At 42.3% G+C, this 15,706-nt stretch overlaps 1 protein-coding gene across 1 annotated transcript; it reads left to right on the top strand.

The window, feature by feature from the left end:
• The first annotated feature begins 12,623 nt into the window (after positions 1-12,623).
• On the top strand, positions 12,624-15,430 carry LOC138871071 (uncharacterized). The gene is made up of 5 exons (XM_070148924.1): positions 12,624-13,130; positions 13,616-14,093; positions 14,303-14,700; positions 14,815-15,031; positions 15,276-15,430. The coding sequence occupies exons 1-5, from the start codon at positions 12,624-12,626 to the stop codon at positions 15,428-15,430; spliced, it is 1,755 nt and encodes a 584-aa protein (XP_070005025.1).
• The last annotated feature ends 276 nt before the right edge of the window (positions 15,431-15,706 follow it).

Genomic DNA, 15,706 nt, shown 5'->3' with positions numbered 1-15,706 from the left:
TCTGCGTTGAAGAGCAATCAGGCCCCGATAGCGCAATGGCTGGTACAACCTCACGAGGTAGCTGAGGGTGAATTATATCCTGGCCTTGTCAGTAAAATATCTCATCGACTGCACTATTCTCCAAAGAAAGGGATGAGCCTATGCAAACGTTACTTGATATCTTCTACAGAAATCAAGCACAACCCGGTCCAGGGAACCCAGCGCAAGAATGTGAATATACACACTCAAAAATCCCTCAATATATGTCATGACACTCTCCTCGGGGGAAGGTACTTGCAAAATCGCGCCTTTCACCCATCCACATTCTTTTCTGATCATATCGAGGTTTTCCTCACTCACTGATGAAATAATCCTCGACACATTCTCTCGATGGCCCGGAACAATTGTAGGCCTCCCCGGTGTGACAGCCCTCCTTGAGGTAGTGCACCCCGATCCTCGCTCTCCCGACATCGGAGGCGAGCCGCTGGTACTGACCAGAGGAGAAGCACAAGAGGGACTCCCCTTTGTCCGAGTTCAGTCGTTGAAGCAGCGGCCATGACTACTGCAGAATAGGGGGAAGAAGATAAGGATCCAGGCACAAAAATTTCTGAAATATGGAAGCGGGAGGACTAGCACAAAGCGCTAGGCTCTGCAGAGGAGATAAACTTATCAAGAACTGCAAAATCGCCGCTTAACAGGCAGATGAGCAAATATATAGAGTTAAAGCGACTACTGCTCGCTTGCCCAAAAGGGCTAATTAATCCTGGTCGCGTTAATTTCACCCTCTCCTAGGGGAGTGTACTGGTAGAATCACCCCGGCTCCCACATGACTCATAAAACTGTGGGACCTCGGGAGATCCCCGACGTCATAAAATCTATTCGGGAGGAGCTGTCGATTCAACCTCGGGACATGGCCAGTCTCGGGGCCCCTGTTTGTCCAATGCAAAGGCCCTAAAGGGCCGATGCTGGAACACAAAATCAAAAAAGCAAGGAGATGGGCTGACAGAATGAAAGCTCCTTTTATACATTGACAAAAAGGAAAAAAAACATCTTTACACTATCTATTTCCCGAGGGAGGGGGGCATCATACGAAGCAAAAAGGAAGGCATATAAAAAGGACTCGGAGACTACTTCTCGTCACTATCGTCTTCGCCCTTATCAGGGGCAATCAAGAGCGCCAATCTTCCCTCCGCTGCACGGGCCTCCTTGAGATTAGCTGACAGGTCGATGCTTCTGGCCCCGAGTTCTTCCAGGGTCTCCCTCTTTGCCTCCGCTTTGGCATGCTCGATAGCTCGGATTAGTTTTTGCTCAATTGCCATGGATATATCACAAACCATTGTATATGTTGTGGGCGCATCCTCCCGATAAATGGCAGCATCTCGTTCGGCCTCGAACTTAGCTGTGGCCAAAGAAACAATCTCTCTACGAGTGTCCGTGAGAAGATCCCGAGATGTCACTAATTCCCCGGCCACTATCTTGTTTCGCTCTGTCAACCCGGAGATCTCCGCTTTCAACTGACTAATCTACGAGCCACTCTGCTCGACCTACGGGAGAAGTGCAAGTCAATAAATATATGAATCCAAAACGTATGTGAATACGGGGTAAAAGATCAGGTATGAGTAAGGCAAAATACCTGAGCAGCAAGATTGGCCTTCTCCCGGAGCGCCGTCTCCAAAGCGACCCGAAGCTCTCCCAGCTCTTTATCTCCCCAGACAGAGCGAGCCTCCAAATCCTGTAGCTTCGAAGCAATTTTCTTACGCTCCTTTCCATAACAATAAAGTTCCCTACAGAGCCGAAGGATGGCATGGTCATATATCTCCATACACTGCGGCACAACAGAAAAGTTAGAGAGACGACAAATGATGCCTGAGAACGAAAGAAATACGTGAGGAATGACTATCACCTGTTGCATGGACTTCTCCGCCACGTTGACAATGCCAGAAATATCGAGATCAGCTCTGTCGATTACGCCATCGAAAATGTTAGAAATAAAGTCTCCCCCTTTGGGAGGATTCCCAGTTGTGGCGCCGATCATCCCTTGGGCATCCCTCAGTTCCCCTGATGAAAGTGGAAAGTTCGAAATAAAGTCGTTTGGTTCGTTGATTTCTCCAAGTGGCAACCCATATTCCAGGAAGGCCCCGAGCTCCGATCCCTTAGGATCAACACCAACGATCTTCCTAGGAGAAGCTACATAAAATCCGGTTGTATGTTTCGAAGCTACATCAACGTCCTCTTCAAGGACACCCGGCTCACGAGCCCGGCTGGAGCTAGCTGTTCCGGACTCAACAGCTTCCGACCGGGGCGCCTGGAAGTCTCTCGCACTGGACCTTGTTCTCCTCATTAATGGGTTTCCATCATCGTCCTCCCTTTTTATATCAGGATTCAACCCCGAGGTTAGAGCAGTTGTCCCACTAGTGGCTCGGCGCTCGGGTGGCTTGGTTTTATTTGTCGCAGAATGGGCAACGGCTGCCCTGCTTTTCCTCTTCTTGTTCGTGCCAGGCTTCAAGGCCCCTGCTACACCAACAGGGGGCGGCCTCATCTGCATATTCTCACTAAGACCTGTGCCAACACAATAACCGCGATACGCTTTCGCTAAGGGCTCAGAAGGAAACACAAAATACGAAGCATAGGCGTTAAAGGAACCTCACTGTGATTCTTAGCCACCCAACGCTTCTTAGCCAGGATGGTCCAAGACCGAATGTGGTACGGGAATTTCTCACTAAATCGCCTGATCTATCCCGACAAATCTGGGACCACCTCCAGATGCCAAGCAGCGGCTGCAGGAAGCACAAAGAGATTATTATGACAAACGAAAGAGTAGTCGAAAAAAACGGCTAAAGGGAAAATTGCTTACGTCGGGCATTCCACCGCTTCGGAAAGGGCATTCTTCGGGCCGGGATGATATCCGAGGTCCTCACTCGGATAAACCTGCTCATCCATCCTCGGTCCTTCCCCTCGTCAACACTCGTGGAAAAAGATTTTTTAGACCGATGGCGTATCTTGATTAATCCTCGATACAGTCGAAGGCTATACATTCTGATCAGATGACTAAGGGTAAAAACCTTACCTTCAACCCCTTCGGTGAAATGTCGAAACATCAATACTATCCTCCAAAAAGAAGGGTAGATCTGACCAAGTGTCACCTGGTATTGGTCACAGAAGTAGAGAATAACCGGGTCAATTTCCAGGGGAGGAGACTCAAGGGATTTATTAGGACCCAGGGTGAATGGGTAAGTGTATACATAAAGGAAGCCAGCCTTGAAGTCAGTAATATTATCATCGGGACCGGGAATCTCCACCAGCGTTGCCTTTCTCCATCGGTAGTCCTCGTTTACCTTGCTAACATCGGTCACAACGCTAACATATCGGGACATGTTCTCACACTCACCCGGCATAGTTGAGGTAGTCTCGACATCAAAATCCGTTGATGTGTCGAGATCGGGTAGGGTACATTGTTCCAAAGTGGGAATCGATCTGGTTTCTTCCTCAGGTAATCGGGACAACGATGCAATGTTGTTCCGTTGGGGAACCGTCCTAGAAGTCCTAGCCATGTAAAATGGTAAAAACCCTTCTGTGAAAATAACAAAGAGTGTCAAATACAAAATTCTGACTCGCGAGCTTGTAAGTGGGGTGAAAATGGGAAGTATCAAGCAACCGATACATTTATAGGAATCGTTGGGGAAGTAGAAGGGACGAGTCGATGGCAGTTTGTGGGTTTCTTGATTACCGCATCTGACGGCGACCTAGCACGGTTCTCTGGGGCATGATATTTAATGCTTTTAGATGGTTGACGTCACGGAAGTAATGACCTCGAGATGATGGTTCAATATCGTTTCCCATTACTTCATTCTAGGAAATGCGGAGACTATTTGTATGCGGTAAAATCAGGGGGGGTCTATTTCTCGACGTTAAGGTACATTCAGGAAGTCATATCAGCGTCTCGAGGCTGCAGGATTACGATCGAGTTCCCTCTCTCGAGGTTCGTCCGTGACCCAGCAAAGATCCCGAGAAAAGGGAATTTGTCCGCGACCCAACTAAGGTTCTGAGGACGGGGGATTCTCGAGGTGAGCAACTAGAATCAACAAACACTAGTACCATGCCTAGCCGTCCTATCCCCGTATTTTTACATTCAATGCACTCTATACTATATGGTATTCCCTCTCCTATATAAGGGGAATCCATGCCACTTTGTAAAAGGCTGATGTTGCTCCATTTCTCCACAAGTGCAATAATATCTCTCTCCATCTCTCTCTTTTTTTTCTAACTTGCTCGTTCTCGCTGGCCCGATGCCACTTTAATATTTATCGCTTTCTTACTTGTTCTTCATTCTATCACTTGGTGTTGGCCATATTGAGCTTTGTTTGATCATAATTTAGTTGTTATCCCATTCCCGGATATCTCCAATAGCTCGAGCTCGACCCGAACATTGACCCTGAGATCCCCATCGACCAGTCCTATATCCAGGAAGCATGCCCCTCGGTTTGATTACTACCTCGTTTTAGCTTGCATTTCATCATTAATCTCCATACTCTTAGCATCAACTGCTCTAACAACTAGCATAAAAATAGATCACGTATTTTTAGAATCTCATTTACAAATTTAATTGTTGTTACCATTTTCACGGTAAACAATTATCTATTTTTATTCTAGTTGTTAGGTAATAGATGCTAAGTGAAAGACTGTAAATAATAAGATAATAGCTTGTAGATAGTATAATAATCAAACTGAATGACGGGAAATCGGAGCCTCGAGCTTGTGTATATGGGGCCTCTAGGTCATGTCGGGTGCCCGGCTAAGGGCAGTCGATGGAGGATTAACAACTATGATAAACTTGATGGCGACTCTTTGTGAGCACGTGATTTTTGCCCTCTATGAATTACTCTCATAAAATCTAAGAAAATAAATTTTTCGCCTTATTTGCAATTTTACAGATTTTTCGTAGGATTTTTTGTAAATTATTTGCATTTTGTGCACATTTAGTTTTCATTAAAATCATAAAAATACGAAAATACCATGCATTACATTTAGGTCGTGTTTATTATATTTTAGGAATAATTAGTTAATTAGTTGTTCCATTAAAAGTGAAAATTACAAAAAAAAAAATGGCCTATTTTACATTTTTCTTTTACCTTTTAAATTGCTAGATCATTGATTTTTTTTTTTGATTTAGGATTTAGGAATTTTATAAATTTTAGGAAATTGGTTGGTATTAGAATTTAGTTTAATTTAGGGTTTTAAGTAGGTTTTTGATTAAAAAAGAAAAAAATAGGAAAAGAGAGAAAGGAGGTGTATGGTAATTGGGCCAAAACCCAAATTTTGCAAAGAAAACCCATCCAGGTCTGCCCTTACCCAGCCCTCACCCAATCCAAAACCCACGCCCAACCCGCCTTTCGACCCGCCCCACAACCCTTCATATATAAACCCCTTTATAAAGTTTTCCCAAATAAACCCTAAATCACAACAGACCTAGAAACGACGCAAGAGCACTATCAATCGTCTCCCTAACCCGATTCAAACCCAACATGCTTGAAACTCAGGCGAGTTCACTCACACTGTCCCCATCTTCACCACGTCACAAAGATTCTAACCATTTCTGACAAGTTTTCCCTCCCTCACATGCCCTCTCTTCGATTTATTTTCAGATTTTTAATCCTTCAGATGGAAATGAGGAAAAATGGGTAGTGTTGGATTGGATTCGATTTGATCCACTCCCACCATTTGTCCGTTTTTTCATCAAAAGAGGAGTAAAAATAAGATTCGGGGAAAGATTTTGATTTGGAGATTTCTTGGAGAGGAGGGAAGAAGGTTCGAGAATACTTGAAGGACTATATAAGAGAGTTGATATTCTCAGAGTAAGGGGGTTCTTTTTATAGAGAGATTTCGGGAAATATTTTGGAGAGAAAAGGAAAATATAGAGTTTTAGCTTTGATTTTCGAATCCTTTTTTCTTCTTTTTATTTTTTAGGGATACAGAAAAAAATAAAAATAAAAACCAAAAAAGGTTGTTTATTTTCGATCTATTCTGCTCAAATCCAAAAAATGGATTCTGTTATTGGACCTCGATTTTGAATTTGTTTTGTTAAGCATGTAGACTGTTTGATGTTTTGAAGTTGAGATTGAGGCATTGCTCGGGTTTCTGTTCTTGCTTTCTTTTTCGAATCTTGTTCCTGCGCATTTCGATTTTTGTCATCAAACTTTACTCGTAGTTTGTAATCAAGCAAAGCTAATACAGGTTCGTTGATTAGCTCGGTTTCATTTCATTTTACTTTTACTATTGTTGGTGTTGGTTCATATTTTTTCATGTATGAAGTATAGCTAATAGTGTATTACGACTTGAAGACTAAATTTTTAAATTTCATTATGTGAAGTTTAAGTATATTGTCTTTCATTTGATATATTTTATATTTTTTTTGTTTGAAAAAATAATATTTTGTTGTTGGTTCTTTTGGAAACCATAACTGTAGTTCATTATTTGAAAGAGTGTTCGATTTTACAATGTTTATGGGATAACTAAATTGATTATTTTAAGGCACATGTTTAACTGGTCTTAAGCTGAATATTTGGTTTCATCATGTATAGTTTTACGCAATAGGTTTCTCTGTTGCTCCATCATTATGGGATATTTTAGCATCTTGTCAACAAATCCCCTTGTAAATGTATGAATTATTATTATGCTTATGTAGTAATGATTTAGATATTGTTTGGGAGAAATTTTGGTCCATCCTTGTTCACTGAGTATTCTTGAACATGTCTAAAGTGAAAACATTGTATATTTATTGTTGGCAATGTATTTGAACATTCCTTTGGGCATAGCTTAAGAGATGTTAAGTTGTTATTTGGTAGGACACTATCCGAATCTACCAAATCTTATTCTCTTAAATTGCTCTAATTACGTTAATTTAGTTTGTGTTAATTAGTTTTCTGCAAATTTTCTGTTACTATAATCTGTCGTATGGTAATATGTAAAGGGAAAACCACAATCTTTTAAGAAAAAAATGGACCACGTTCATCTGTTAAGTAGGTCGTGCTCATTTATTCCAATGATCCTTTTTCTCTTTCTTTCCGTAATTTCTTAGACCTTCATATTGGATCTCAAACCGTAGGAAAAACGAACGACATTATAAACATCGTAGCAATGCACTAGGCGCGTTTAAAATATTATTGTAATTGTGTACACGTTCGTGTGACATAATTACGATTCTAAAAACCAATTCGAAGTATGCTTTCATGCAACTTCGATCAAACTTTCTAATTAATAAAATTGTTATTAATAAACCACTAATTTAATTTAAGTTCATATAGTTCGAGGTGCGCCATCCACAATTTAATCATTCATGGCCCTCGTATTAATCTTATGACTTAGATAACAAATGCTCGTAGTTTCCCTAGGCCCGCTTAATATATCATTGTGATTGTGGACATGTTCGCGTGACATGATTACGATGTCTAAAAACAAAATCAGAGTATGCGTTCGCGCAACTTCGGCCAAACTTTTTTAATAATAACAAGGTGTGATTAATTGTGTACACGTACGCATTACATAATTCATGATGCGCCGAACGAAATGAGTGCACGTACGCGTGAATCGTTTCAGGTTAATTTCTTAATTAAAGCAGTAAAATGAAAATGCACATAGCTTCTAAAATGAGTAATTAGACAATTTGATTAAGCCAAGTATGATCAAAGCGACCGTGCTAAAACCACGGAACCTGGGAATGCCTAACACCTTCTCCCGGTTTAACAGAATTCCTTACCCGGATTTCTGTGTACGCAGACCATAAATATAGTCAACTTTCTCGATTCGGGATTTTAAACCGGTGACTTGGGAAACCATAAATTATCCCAAGTAGCGACTCTGAATTTAAATAAATAATCCCGTTTCGATTATTGTCACTTTAATTGAGAAAACCCCCTTCTATACCTTTCTCAGGGTGTAAAATGGAGGTGTGACAACTCTGGCGACTCTACTGGGGATAAGAACCCAGAACTTTTGGTTCAGGGTTCAAGAATTTGAGCTTGTTAATATGATTTTTACTTGGCTTCATTTATTGTTAATATTACTGTATTCTGTGAACCTTTTGTGCTAACTACTGTCTGTTTACCGCTTTAATATTATCTGAACGGTATATAACTGTCTTCTTACGCCACCCTTCTGAGTCTTCTGAAAATGGTGCACACGTTCGCGTGGCCTGCTTTTTCTGTAGAAGTTATACCAAATAGAATGAGGCTGGGCCAGCAACAAGGCCGGGTAGACTTCAGTGCTCCCGGTATATTGCCCCCTCTTTGGCTCGAGTTGTCCGCTCGGGTAAGCCAGGTCTAGAACACAACCCCATGATTTAAACCTAGAAAAACACAGCCTCATGCCGGATCCCTAGTAGGAACGTTTGTTTGCATCATGTGCATTTGACTTAGGGGACTCAACACAGGGGTTGGGTCCGTCTAGGATAGGTGTATCCAAAATAACATACCATCCTGATGCATCCTATGTGCTATGTGAAGATTTATTTGTTTTGGCCTGCATGCTGACCGACTTGGAAAAAATAAATCAAGAGAAAAACCAAGAGTGATGTAGGGAAGGAAATAAAGCCCGGTTCTGAAAAATCCCGAGTATTTGGAAATGTCCCGAAACTCTGCCAAAAAGTTTTCAAAAAAAAGAGAGGAAAAAAAAAGAGTCATTTCAAAAGAGTCAATACTGTGTCCTTTTCAAGTGTGTCAAAACTGACCGAACTACGCATGTCTGATTCTCATCGGATGTGGGATTCATAGGCAATCTACATAAGGTTCAGCCTTATTTTTCGGAAAAAAAAGAGTAAATGGTCAAATAAATGTAGTTTAGGGTTTTGGTCAAAAATAAGACGATCCAGTTTCGACAATGTTTTAAGCCTTAGACTATCTTCAGTTGTCGAAGGGCTATTTTTGTAAGGAACGGATAAGTTTGACGGAAAAGTGTCATTTTTCCATAAAGTAGTTCTCCCCGGCCTCAAAATGTATTTGGAATTGTGAAGGGGCCACGTTTGCAAAAATGACCATTTTTGCTGAAATTAGCATATAGGGGAAGGAATCATGGTCTGTTGATTTTTTTTTTTAGAAATTGAAAAACCTATTTTACAAATAGGGTCCACCAGAGTAAAACCTAACCTTAATCTCCCACAGGTACAAATGAACACTGCCCAGAACCCGTCAGAGTTGGTCATAGAACAGGCTCAGCTGCAGTTGCGTATGTGGTGGAATGATCTAGATGAAGATGGTCAGGATTGGGTGAAAAAATAGTTGGGTGCCCTTATAAACATTTTGGAAATCAAACCACGAGAAGATCTCATCCAGGCTTTGGTAACTTTTTGGGACCCTGTCCACAATGTTTTTCGTTTCTCGGACTTTGAGATCACCCCTACTCTGGAGGAAGTGGTCGGGTATATTGAGTGTGGTCGGGACCTGAGGAAACAACAACTTATATTTCCAAGGGCTCCTTTGGTGCACAAGTTCTTTGACCTCTTGAATATCAGCAAACTGATGAAGAAGGCCCACGTAAGTAAAGGGTGTTGTTCTTTCTACTTCTTGTACTTCAGGTTCAGGCACTCAGCTTGGTTCGAAACACATGAAAAGGGTTTGATTAATAAACAAGATATGGGCCTTTTGCAAATTTGTCGTCTGTTCGCTTTTATTGTGACGTTTTTGGGGATCATGGTCTTTCCAAATACGGAAGGGATAGTGGACATCCGTATGGCTAGAATTGCAAAAATCCTCACTACCAAAAAAGTTCATACACTTGCTCCGTTAGTGCTGGCAGATATTTATCGAGCATTGACATTATGCAAAGCCGGGGCGCAATTCTTCGAAGATTGCACTTCTTCTACAAATGTGGTTGATCAAGAATTTTTGCCATCACCCCAAATTCATGAGTTATTGTTCGAGCACAAATAACTTCATCAAGAGTTATGATGAAAGGGTGAAAGACTACAATGCGCCAGAAGGTTTTGAAGCCTGGCTCTCCCACTTGAAAGCTCTAAGAGCAAGTCAGGTCGAGTCGACTATAGGATGGCTCCAAATAACAGAAGCCATATACATGACATCTACTAAGGGTTACCTGAGGTTGATGGTTTTGAGGAGTATCCAACCATATGCACCATAGAGGGTCTTAAGGCAGTTATCAGGTGGTGCCCGAAGATGAAGATCTAACCACCCAGGTCATTGAGCTACATTCAGAAGCTGCATTTCCCGAAACATTAGTTCAGCAGGATTGGAATGGTTGCCGGTATCTTAAAAATGGCACCCAGGTACCAGATGTTGCAAAGGGGGAAGTGGATCCAGATTATGCTGCATGGTTTGAGAAAAGGTCTTGTGTAAATAATGAGCCAGAGCCTGAGCCCGAGACCAAGCTCAAGAGGCCTGCCAAGAGACCTCATGTTCAAGCTTTTGATGATAAAATCCAAGAAAGGTTGGCCTAGGGAGAAAAGGAGAAAAAATATCAAGCTGTAATTCACACGTTGGAAGAGAAGCTGAGAAACATGGAATTTAATAATGATCTCCAAGCACAAGAAGCTGAAGGTGAAAGAAGAAGGTTGGCCCAAGAAAATGAAGCTTCCGAGCTCAAGTTCGAAAAATGAGAATAGCAGCTGAGAACCCGGGCAGAAGCAGAAAAGATGAAAAGCTCATCGACAACCTTACGCAAAAAGTACGTGACTATGAGGATTATTTTCAAAAGACTAAAGCTGAACTAGCAAATGCCCGAGCCAAGTTAGCTAAGAATGCGGAGGGATAGGCCAGTTTTGTTCGGCAACTGAAGGAGAAGTATGACAAAGGAATGGTAGGTATAAAGAAAAAGGTCAATGTCCTTGAGAATGAAATGGCCAAGCAGGTGAGAGACTTAAAGCAGAAAGGGAGCATTGCTATGCCCTGATGTCGTAGTTAGAAAAAGACCTGTAGCAGCTTCAAGAGCAAAATCATATAGCCAAACAAGTTGTGGATGCCAAATCTCAGCAGATTTGGCGGTTGCTACATGAGAAAGGTGTTATTAGGGAGAGGGTCAGGAGGATTGCGGACTACATTATGATGAAGTGAAATGAATGTGAAGACATGACCAGGTACATGTTCTTCGCTTCAGTTATGATTTTTGTCCGACAAATCAGGGATGACTTGTTTCGCCTCCAAGAAGATATGGTGCAAAGGCCCGCAGCAAGGCCAACTAGAGCAGTAGTTGAGGCACTTATGTATTCTTGACTTTGTTCATTCGAGTCTGTATTTTGCTAGTTCACTTTCGAGTCTGTATTGTCAGTTCATTTTCGAGTCTATATTTTCAGTTTTCTTTTGAAGTTTGTTGGTCTGCTCATCAAGTCTGTCGGTCTTTATGTTTAAATCTATATGAGAAGTCGTCGTAATCAAGATGTTTTTCTTTTATTTTATGAAATTTTGAAAATCCCAAAAATGTTTTTTATTTCACACATATTCTCAGAAATACGCTTGGTCTGATTCATGCGGCATCATGATACGTAGGCAATCCCCATAGGATTCGATCATAACCGTGAAATGAAAAGAAAAAAGGAGAGAGAACAAGAAAAACTGTGGGAAATAAATAATGGCAAAACAAGAGCGGAAAAAAATGAGAGAATAAAAGAATAAAGACAAAAGAATTAGGCAAAGAAAAGTAAGAATGGAAAAGAAAGAGAGAAAGAAATTGCAAAATGAAAATTATTGAAAGCCAGGATGACGCAAGCGGCCGTTCAAATGCATAATAGAAATGGTTAACTGCTTAGGTGCATTGCATCCCAACGTGTGGTTGCCTATCTGTTAAGCTCTAATTGCTAACGAGTTTGCTTGTTGTCATCAAATACAGGCAGGTGGTTAGTTTGTTCGGCATTCTGGTAACTCACCCGTACAACACCAGGTCAAAAAACAAGTTGATCATGGCTGGCCAAGAGTTGGATGCAAGTGTTATTGATCCGTCAAGGGATGGAGAAGAGTCTGATGCTAATATGAAAGAGGAGTTACATAAGTTGAAACACCAAATGGAAGAGATGTACCAGGCATGGATGAAAGGGCATCCACCACCATCATACCCTGCCAACCCTGCTTTCATCCCACCACTAGCTCAATCCCAAGAACCTCACACTGTTGATTCGTCTTCGCAACATGCACCAGGCTTCTCCCATTACCACCACTACCAAGGCACCACTTCCCAAACCATACAAGCACTACCAGCCAAACCAATCCCAGACCCCCCTCCACCAGCCACCCATCTTTTTGTAGCACCCCCGCCTGCTACACTCCATCGATCCTCCAGTGAGTCCTTATTCCATACCCAATATAACCAATACTATCCCCAGGAGCCTACTTTCAAGGCTCCAAATCATTATTCCTACACTCCTCATTTCGCCCTCCCTGTTGAGACTGAGAAACCACCAAAAACCCAGAACAGGAGGTGATGTTCAGAATGGTAAGAAGCCTGGAACAATCGTTTAGAAACTGTATGGATTGGGAGGACAAGTGAGCGTAGCCAACAAAGATTTGTGTCTATTTCCTGATTTTCAGTTGCCTGTGGGGTTCAAGATGCCTAAATTCGACCTATATGACGGGCATGGAGACCCAGTGGCCCACTTGAGGGGATTCTGCAGTAAAATGAGAGGAGTCGGTGGGAAAGATGAGCTGTTGATGGCATACTTTAGCCAAAGTCTGAGTGACGCGGCATTGGAGTGGTACACTCATCAGGATTACAGCAGATGGTATACCTGGGATGATTTGTCCCAAGCATTCACTCGTTATTTCCAATACAATATCGAGATTGTTCCAGATCGTTTGTCTCTGAATAAGATTGAGAAGAAGCCTATTGAAAGTTTCAGGGAATATGGTTTTGGCTGGAGAGAACAAGCGGCAAGAGTTAACCTGCCAATGAAGGAGAACGAAATGGTGGAGTACTTTCTGCAGGCTCTAGAGCCTACTTACTTTGGCCATCTGATATCGGCCATAGGCAAGTCTTTCAACGAGGTAGTAAAGAAGGGCGACATGGTGGAAGAAGGGATTAAATCAAGAAAAACTACGAGCTACTCGACCATCAAAACAACTACCCACGCCATTCAGAATGGTATTGGAGGAGTGATCGGAAAGAAGAAGAAAGAAGATGTGGCAACAGTTGATTCAAGATCAAGGTTTGGAACGAGGGTCCCATCACACCATTATACCCAGCCTCGACCCCATCACCAGACCTACACCCAAACCCCATTAATCCACCCCAACATTACTTCCAACCACCAGACCCTCAAATTGTTGTCCACCATGCCCAGTCATATACTCAACCTCCTTCCTTCTCACAATGGCATGCCCCAACCCCACAAAACACCTACCAAGCTCCACAAAATGCTTACCCACCCTCACGAGCCTACTAAAACCATGGCGGTCTAGGTTTTTGGCCCAAACCAGTATTCAAAAATGAGAGGTTGCGGCGGAAGAAACATTTCACCCCGTTGGGGGAGTCTTATACCAGTTTATTCCAGAGATTGAGGCAGTTGGATATGCTGAGACCAATTGAGTCGAAATTGCCAAACCCTGCTCTAAAGAATCTTGATTACTCATTGAGCTCTGCATATTGTTCTGGTACTTCGGGACATGATACGGAGAAGTGCTGGCACTTGAAAAATCCCATCTAGGAGCTCATCGACACAAACCAGATTGAAGTCCAAACTCCGGAGGCACCCAATATAAATCAGAACCCATTGCCAACCCATGAGGAAACAAACATGATCGAGATAGTACACAGGGGGGAACCCAAGAAGCCTTCACAATCCGTTATAATGATTCGGTCTAGCGAGGTCAAGCCAGTCAAAAAACCAACGGTTGGAGGATCAGTGAACAAGTTGAGCATGACAAACGGTGGGCCATCTGTGGTAGTTGATAAAAGATCCCCAAGTGATGTTGTAGCAAAGCAAGAAAAGTCAAAAGTGGTCGTGCCAGGGTTGGCAAATAAGCCTATCATAATTGTAGAGGGTTCCCGTATAGACCCTGTCATCATCAAGCTTGTAACCCAGTTGTCTGTAATCAACACCAAGGCTATCCCATGGAACTATGAACGGGTGATAGTGACCTATAAGGGAAAGGAATTGAAAGAAGAAGTCAATGAGGACCAGGGTTAACTCGTTCAGGGAGATGCTTTGCTCTGGAAGAGTTAAGGAAAGCTAAAACATCCAGAGATAATTAAGTTCTAGTAAAGAAAGCAGTCTATGAAGAAGAGGCGGAGGAGTTTTTGAGAAAAATGAAGGTACAAGATTACTCCATTGTGGAGCAACTGAGAAAGTCACCCGCTTAGATTTCCTTGCTATCATTGTTGATCCATTTAGATGAGCATCGTCGGACCCTGATGAAAATTCTGAACAAAGCTCACGTCCCCGATAAAATATCAGTGAACCATTTGGAGAAGATCACTAACAAGATATTTGAGGTGAACAGGATCACCTTCTCTGATGACAAGTTGCCTGTGGAAGGTACTGAACATAACAAAGCTCTCTATCTTACGGTAAAATGCAAAGATTCTGTGGTCACCAGGGTGTTAGTTGATAGTCGTTCTAGTGCAAACATCTTCCCTCTCTCTAGTCTGAACAAGTTAAAAGTTGATGATGAGAGGATTCACAAGAACAACATATGCGTCCGAGATTTTGACGGTGGAGGAAAAGACTCGGTTGGTGATATAGTGCTTGAATTGACAATAGGACCGATTAAATTCACCATGGAGTTCCAGGTACTGGACGTAGCCGTCTCTTACAATTTGCTTTTAGGTCGGCTTTGGATACATGCCGCCAAAGCAGTCCCGTCCACTTTGCACCAGATGGTCAAGTTCTAGTGGGATAGACAGGAGATCGTCGTGCATGGTAAGGAGAATTTGTGTGCTCACAGTGATGCCTCTATCCCATTTATTGAGGCCGAAGATGACAAAGGGCCTTGGGTCTATCAAGTTTTTGAAACAGTGTCGGTCGAGAAGTTTCCAGAAGGGAAATGTATTCAAACTCCAAAGATAACCTCTGCATCCGTCGTGGTGGCCTCTGAAATGCTGAAAAATGGCATTGTGCCAGGTAAAGGTCTGGGTGCATATTTGTAGGGTATCGTACAGCCAGTGTCCCTCCTTGAAAATTTGGGTACGTTCAGTCTTGGATTCAAACCCATAGCGACAGATGTGAAAAGAGCTAAAAGGTTGAAGCAGAAGGCGTGGGCACTTCCGAAGCCTATCCCGTGTCTCTCCTGGTCCTTTGACAAGCCCGGTGCCAAGGAAACGCCCAGTGACAACAGTTCCAAGTTCTGTGATTGACATTGATGTAGAGTTAATTGAATGGTTCCAGAGGTTGTTTGATGATGTGAACATGGTAGAATTCGGCGAAGGGACAAGCAAAGCAGACGTGCAGTTCATCGGGCCGAATGTAAAGCTTAACAATTGGAAGGCTACTCCTCTCCCTAATCGGAAGGAGTCTTGCTAGTTTGTTTTATTTTCCTTTTTATCTGGGCCATTTCAGGGTTGTGACCCAGATTTTTTATTTTTTCGCTTTTTGATGTACAAACCCTGTTATCCTTTATTTTCAATGAAATGCAATTTTCCTTTTCCATTATTCCTGATAGTTCTTATTTTTGTTTTCCTTCTTTGTACAGTTCTTTTTATGCTGGTTTCAATGACATGACATGCATAAGGAATCTTCGGCCAAGTCTTAAAAGTCAATCTAATTCTGAAATAATAATCCAAGAAATAGAGTGTGATG

The sequence above is a fragment of the Nicotiana sylvestris genome, chromosome 6 (assembly GCF_000393655.2).
Source record: "Nicotiana sylvestris chromosome 6, ASM39365v2, whole genome shotgun sequence".
Lineage (NCBI taxonomy): Eukaryota > Viridiplantae > Streptophyta > Magnoliopsida > Solanales > Solanaceae > Nicotiana > Nicotiana sylvestris.
Note: the sequence above shows the minus strand (reverse complement) of the source record. Positions and strands in the feature narration are given on the sequence as shown.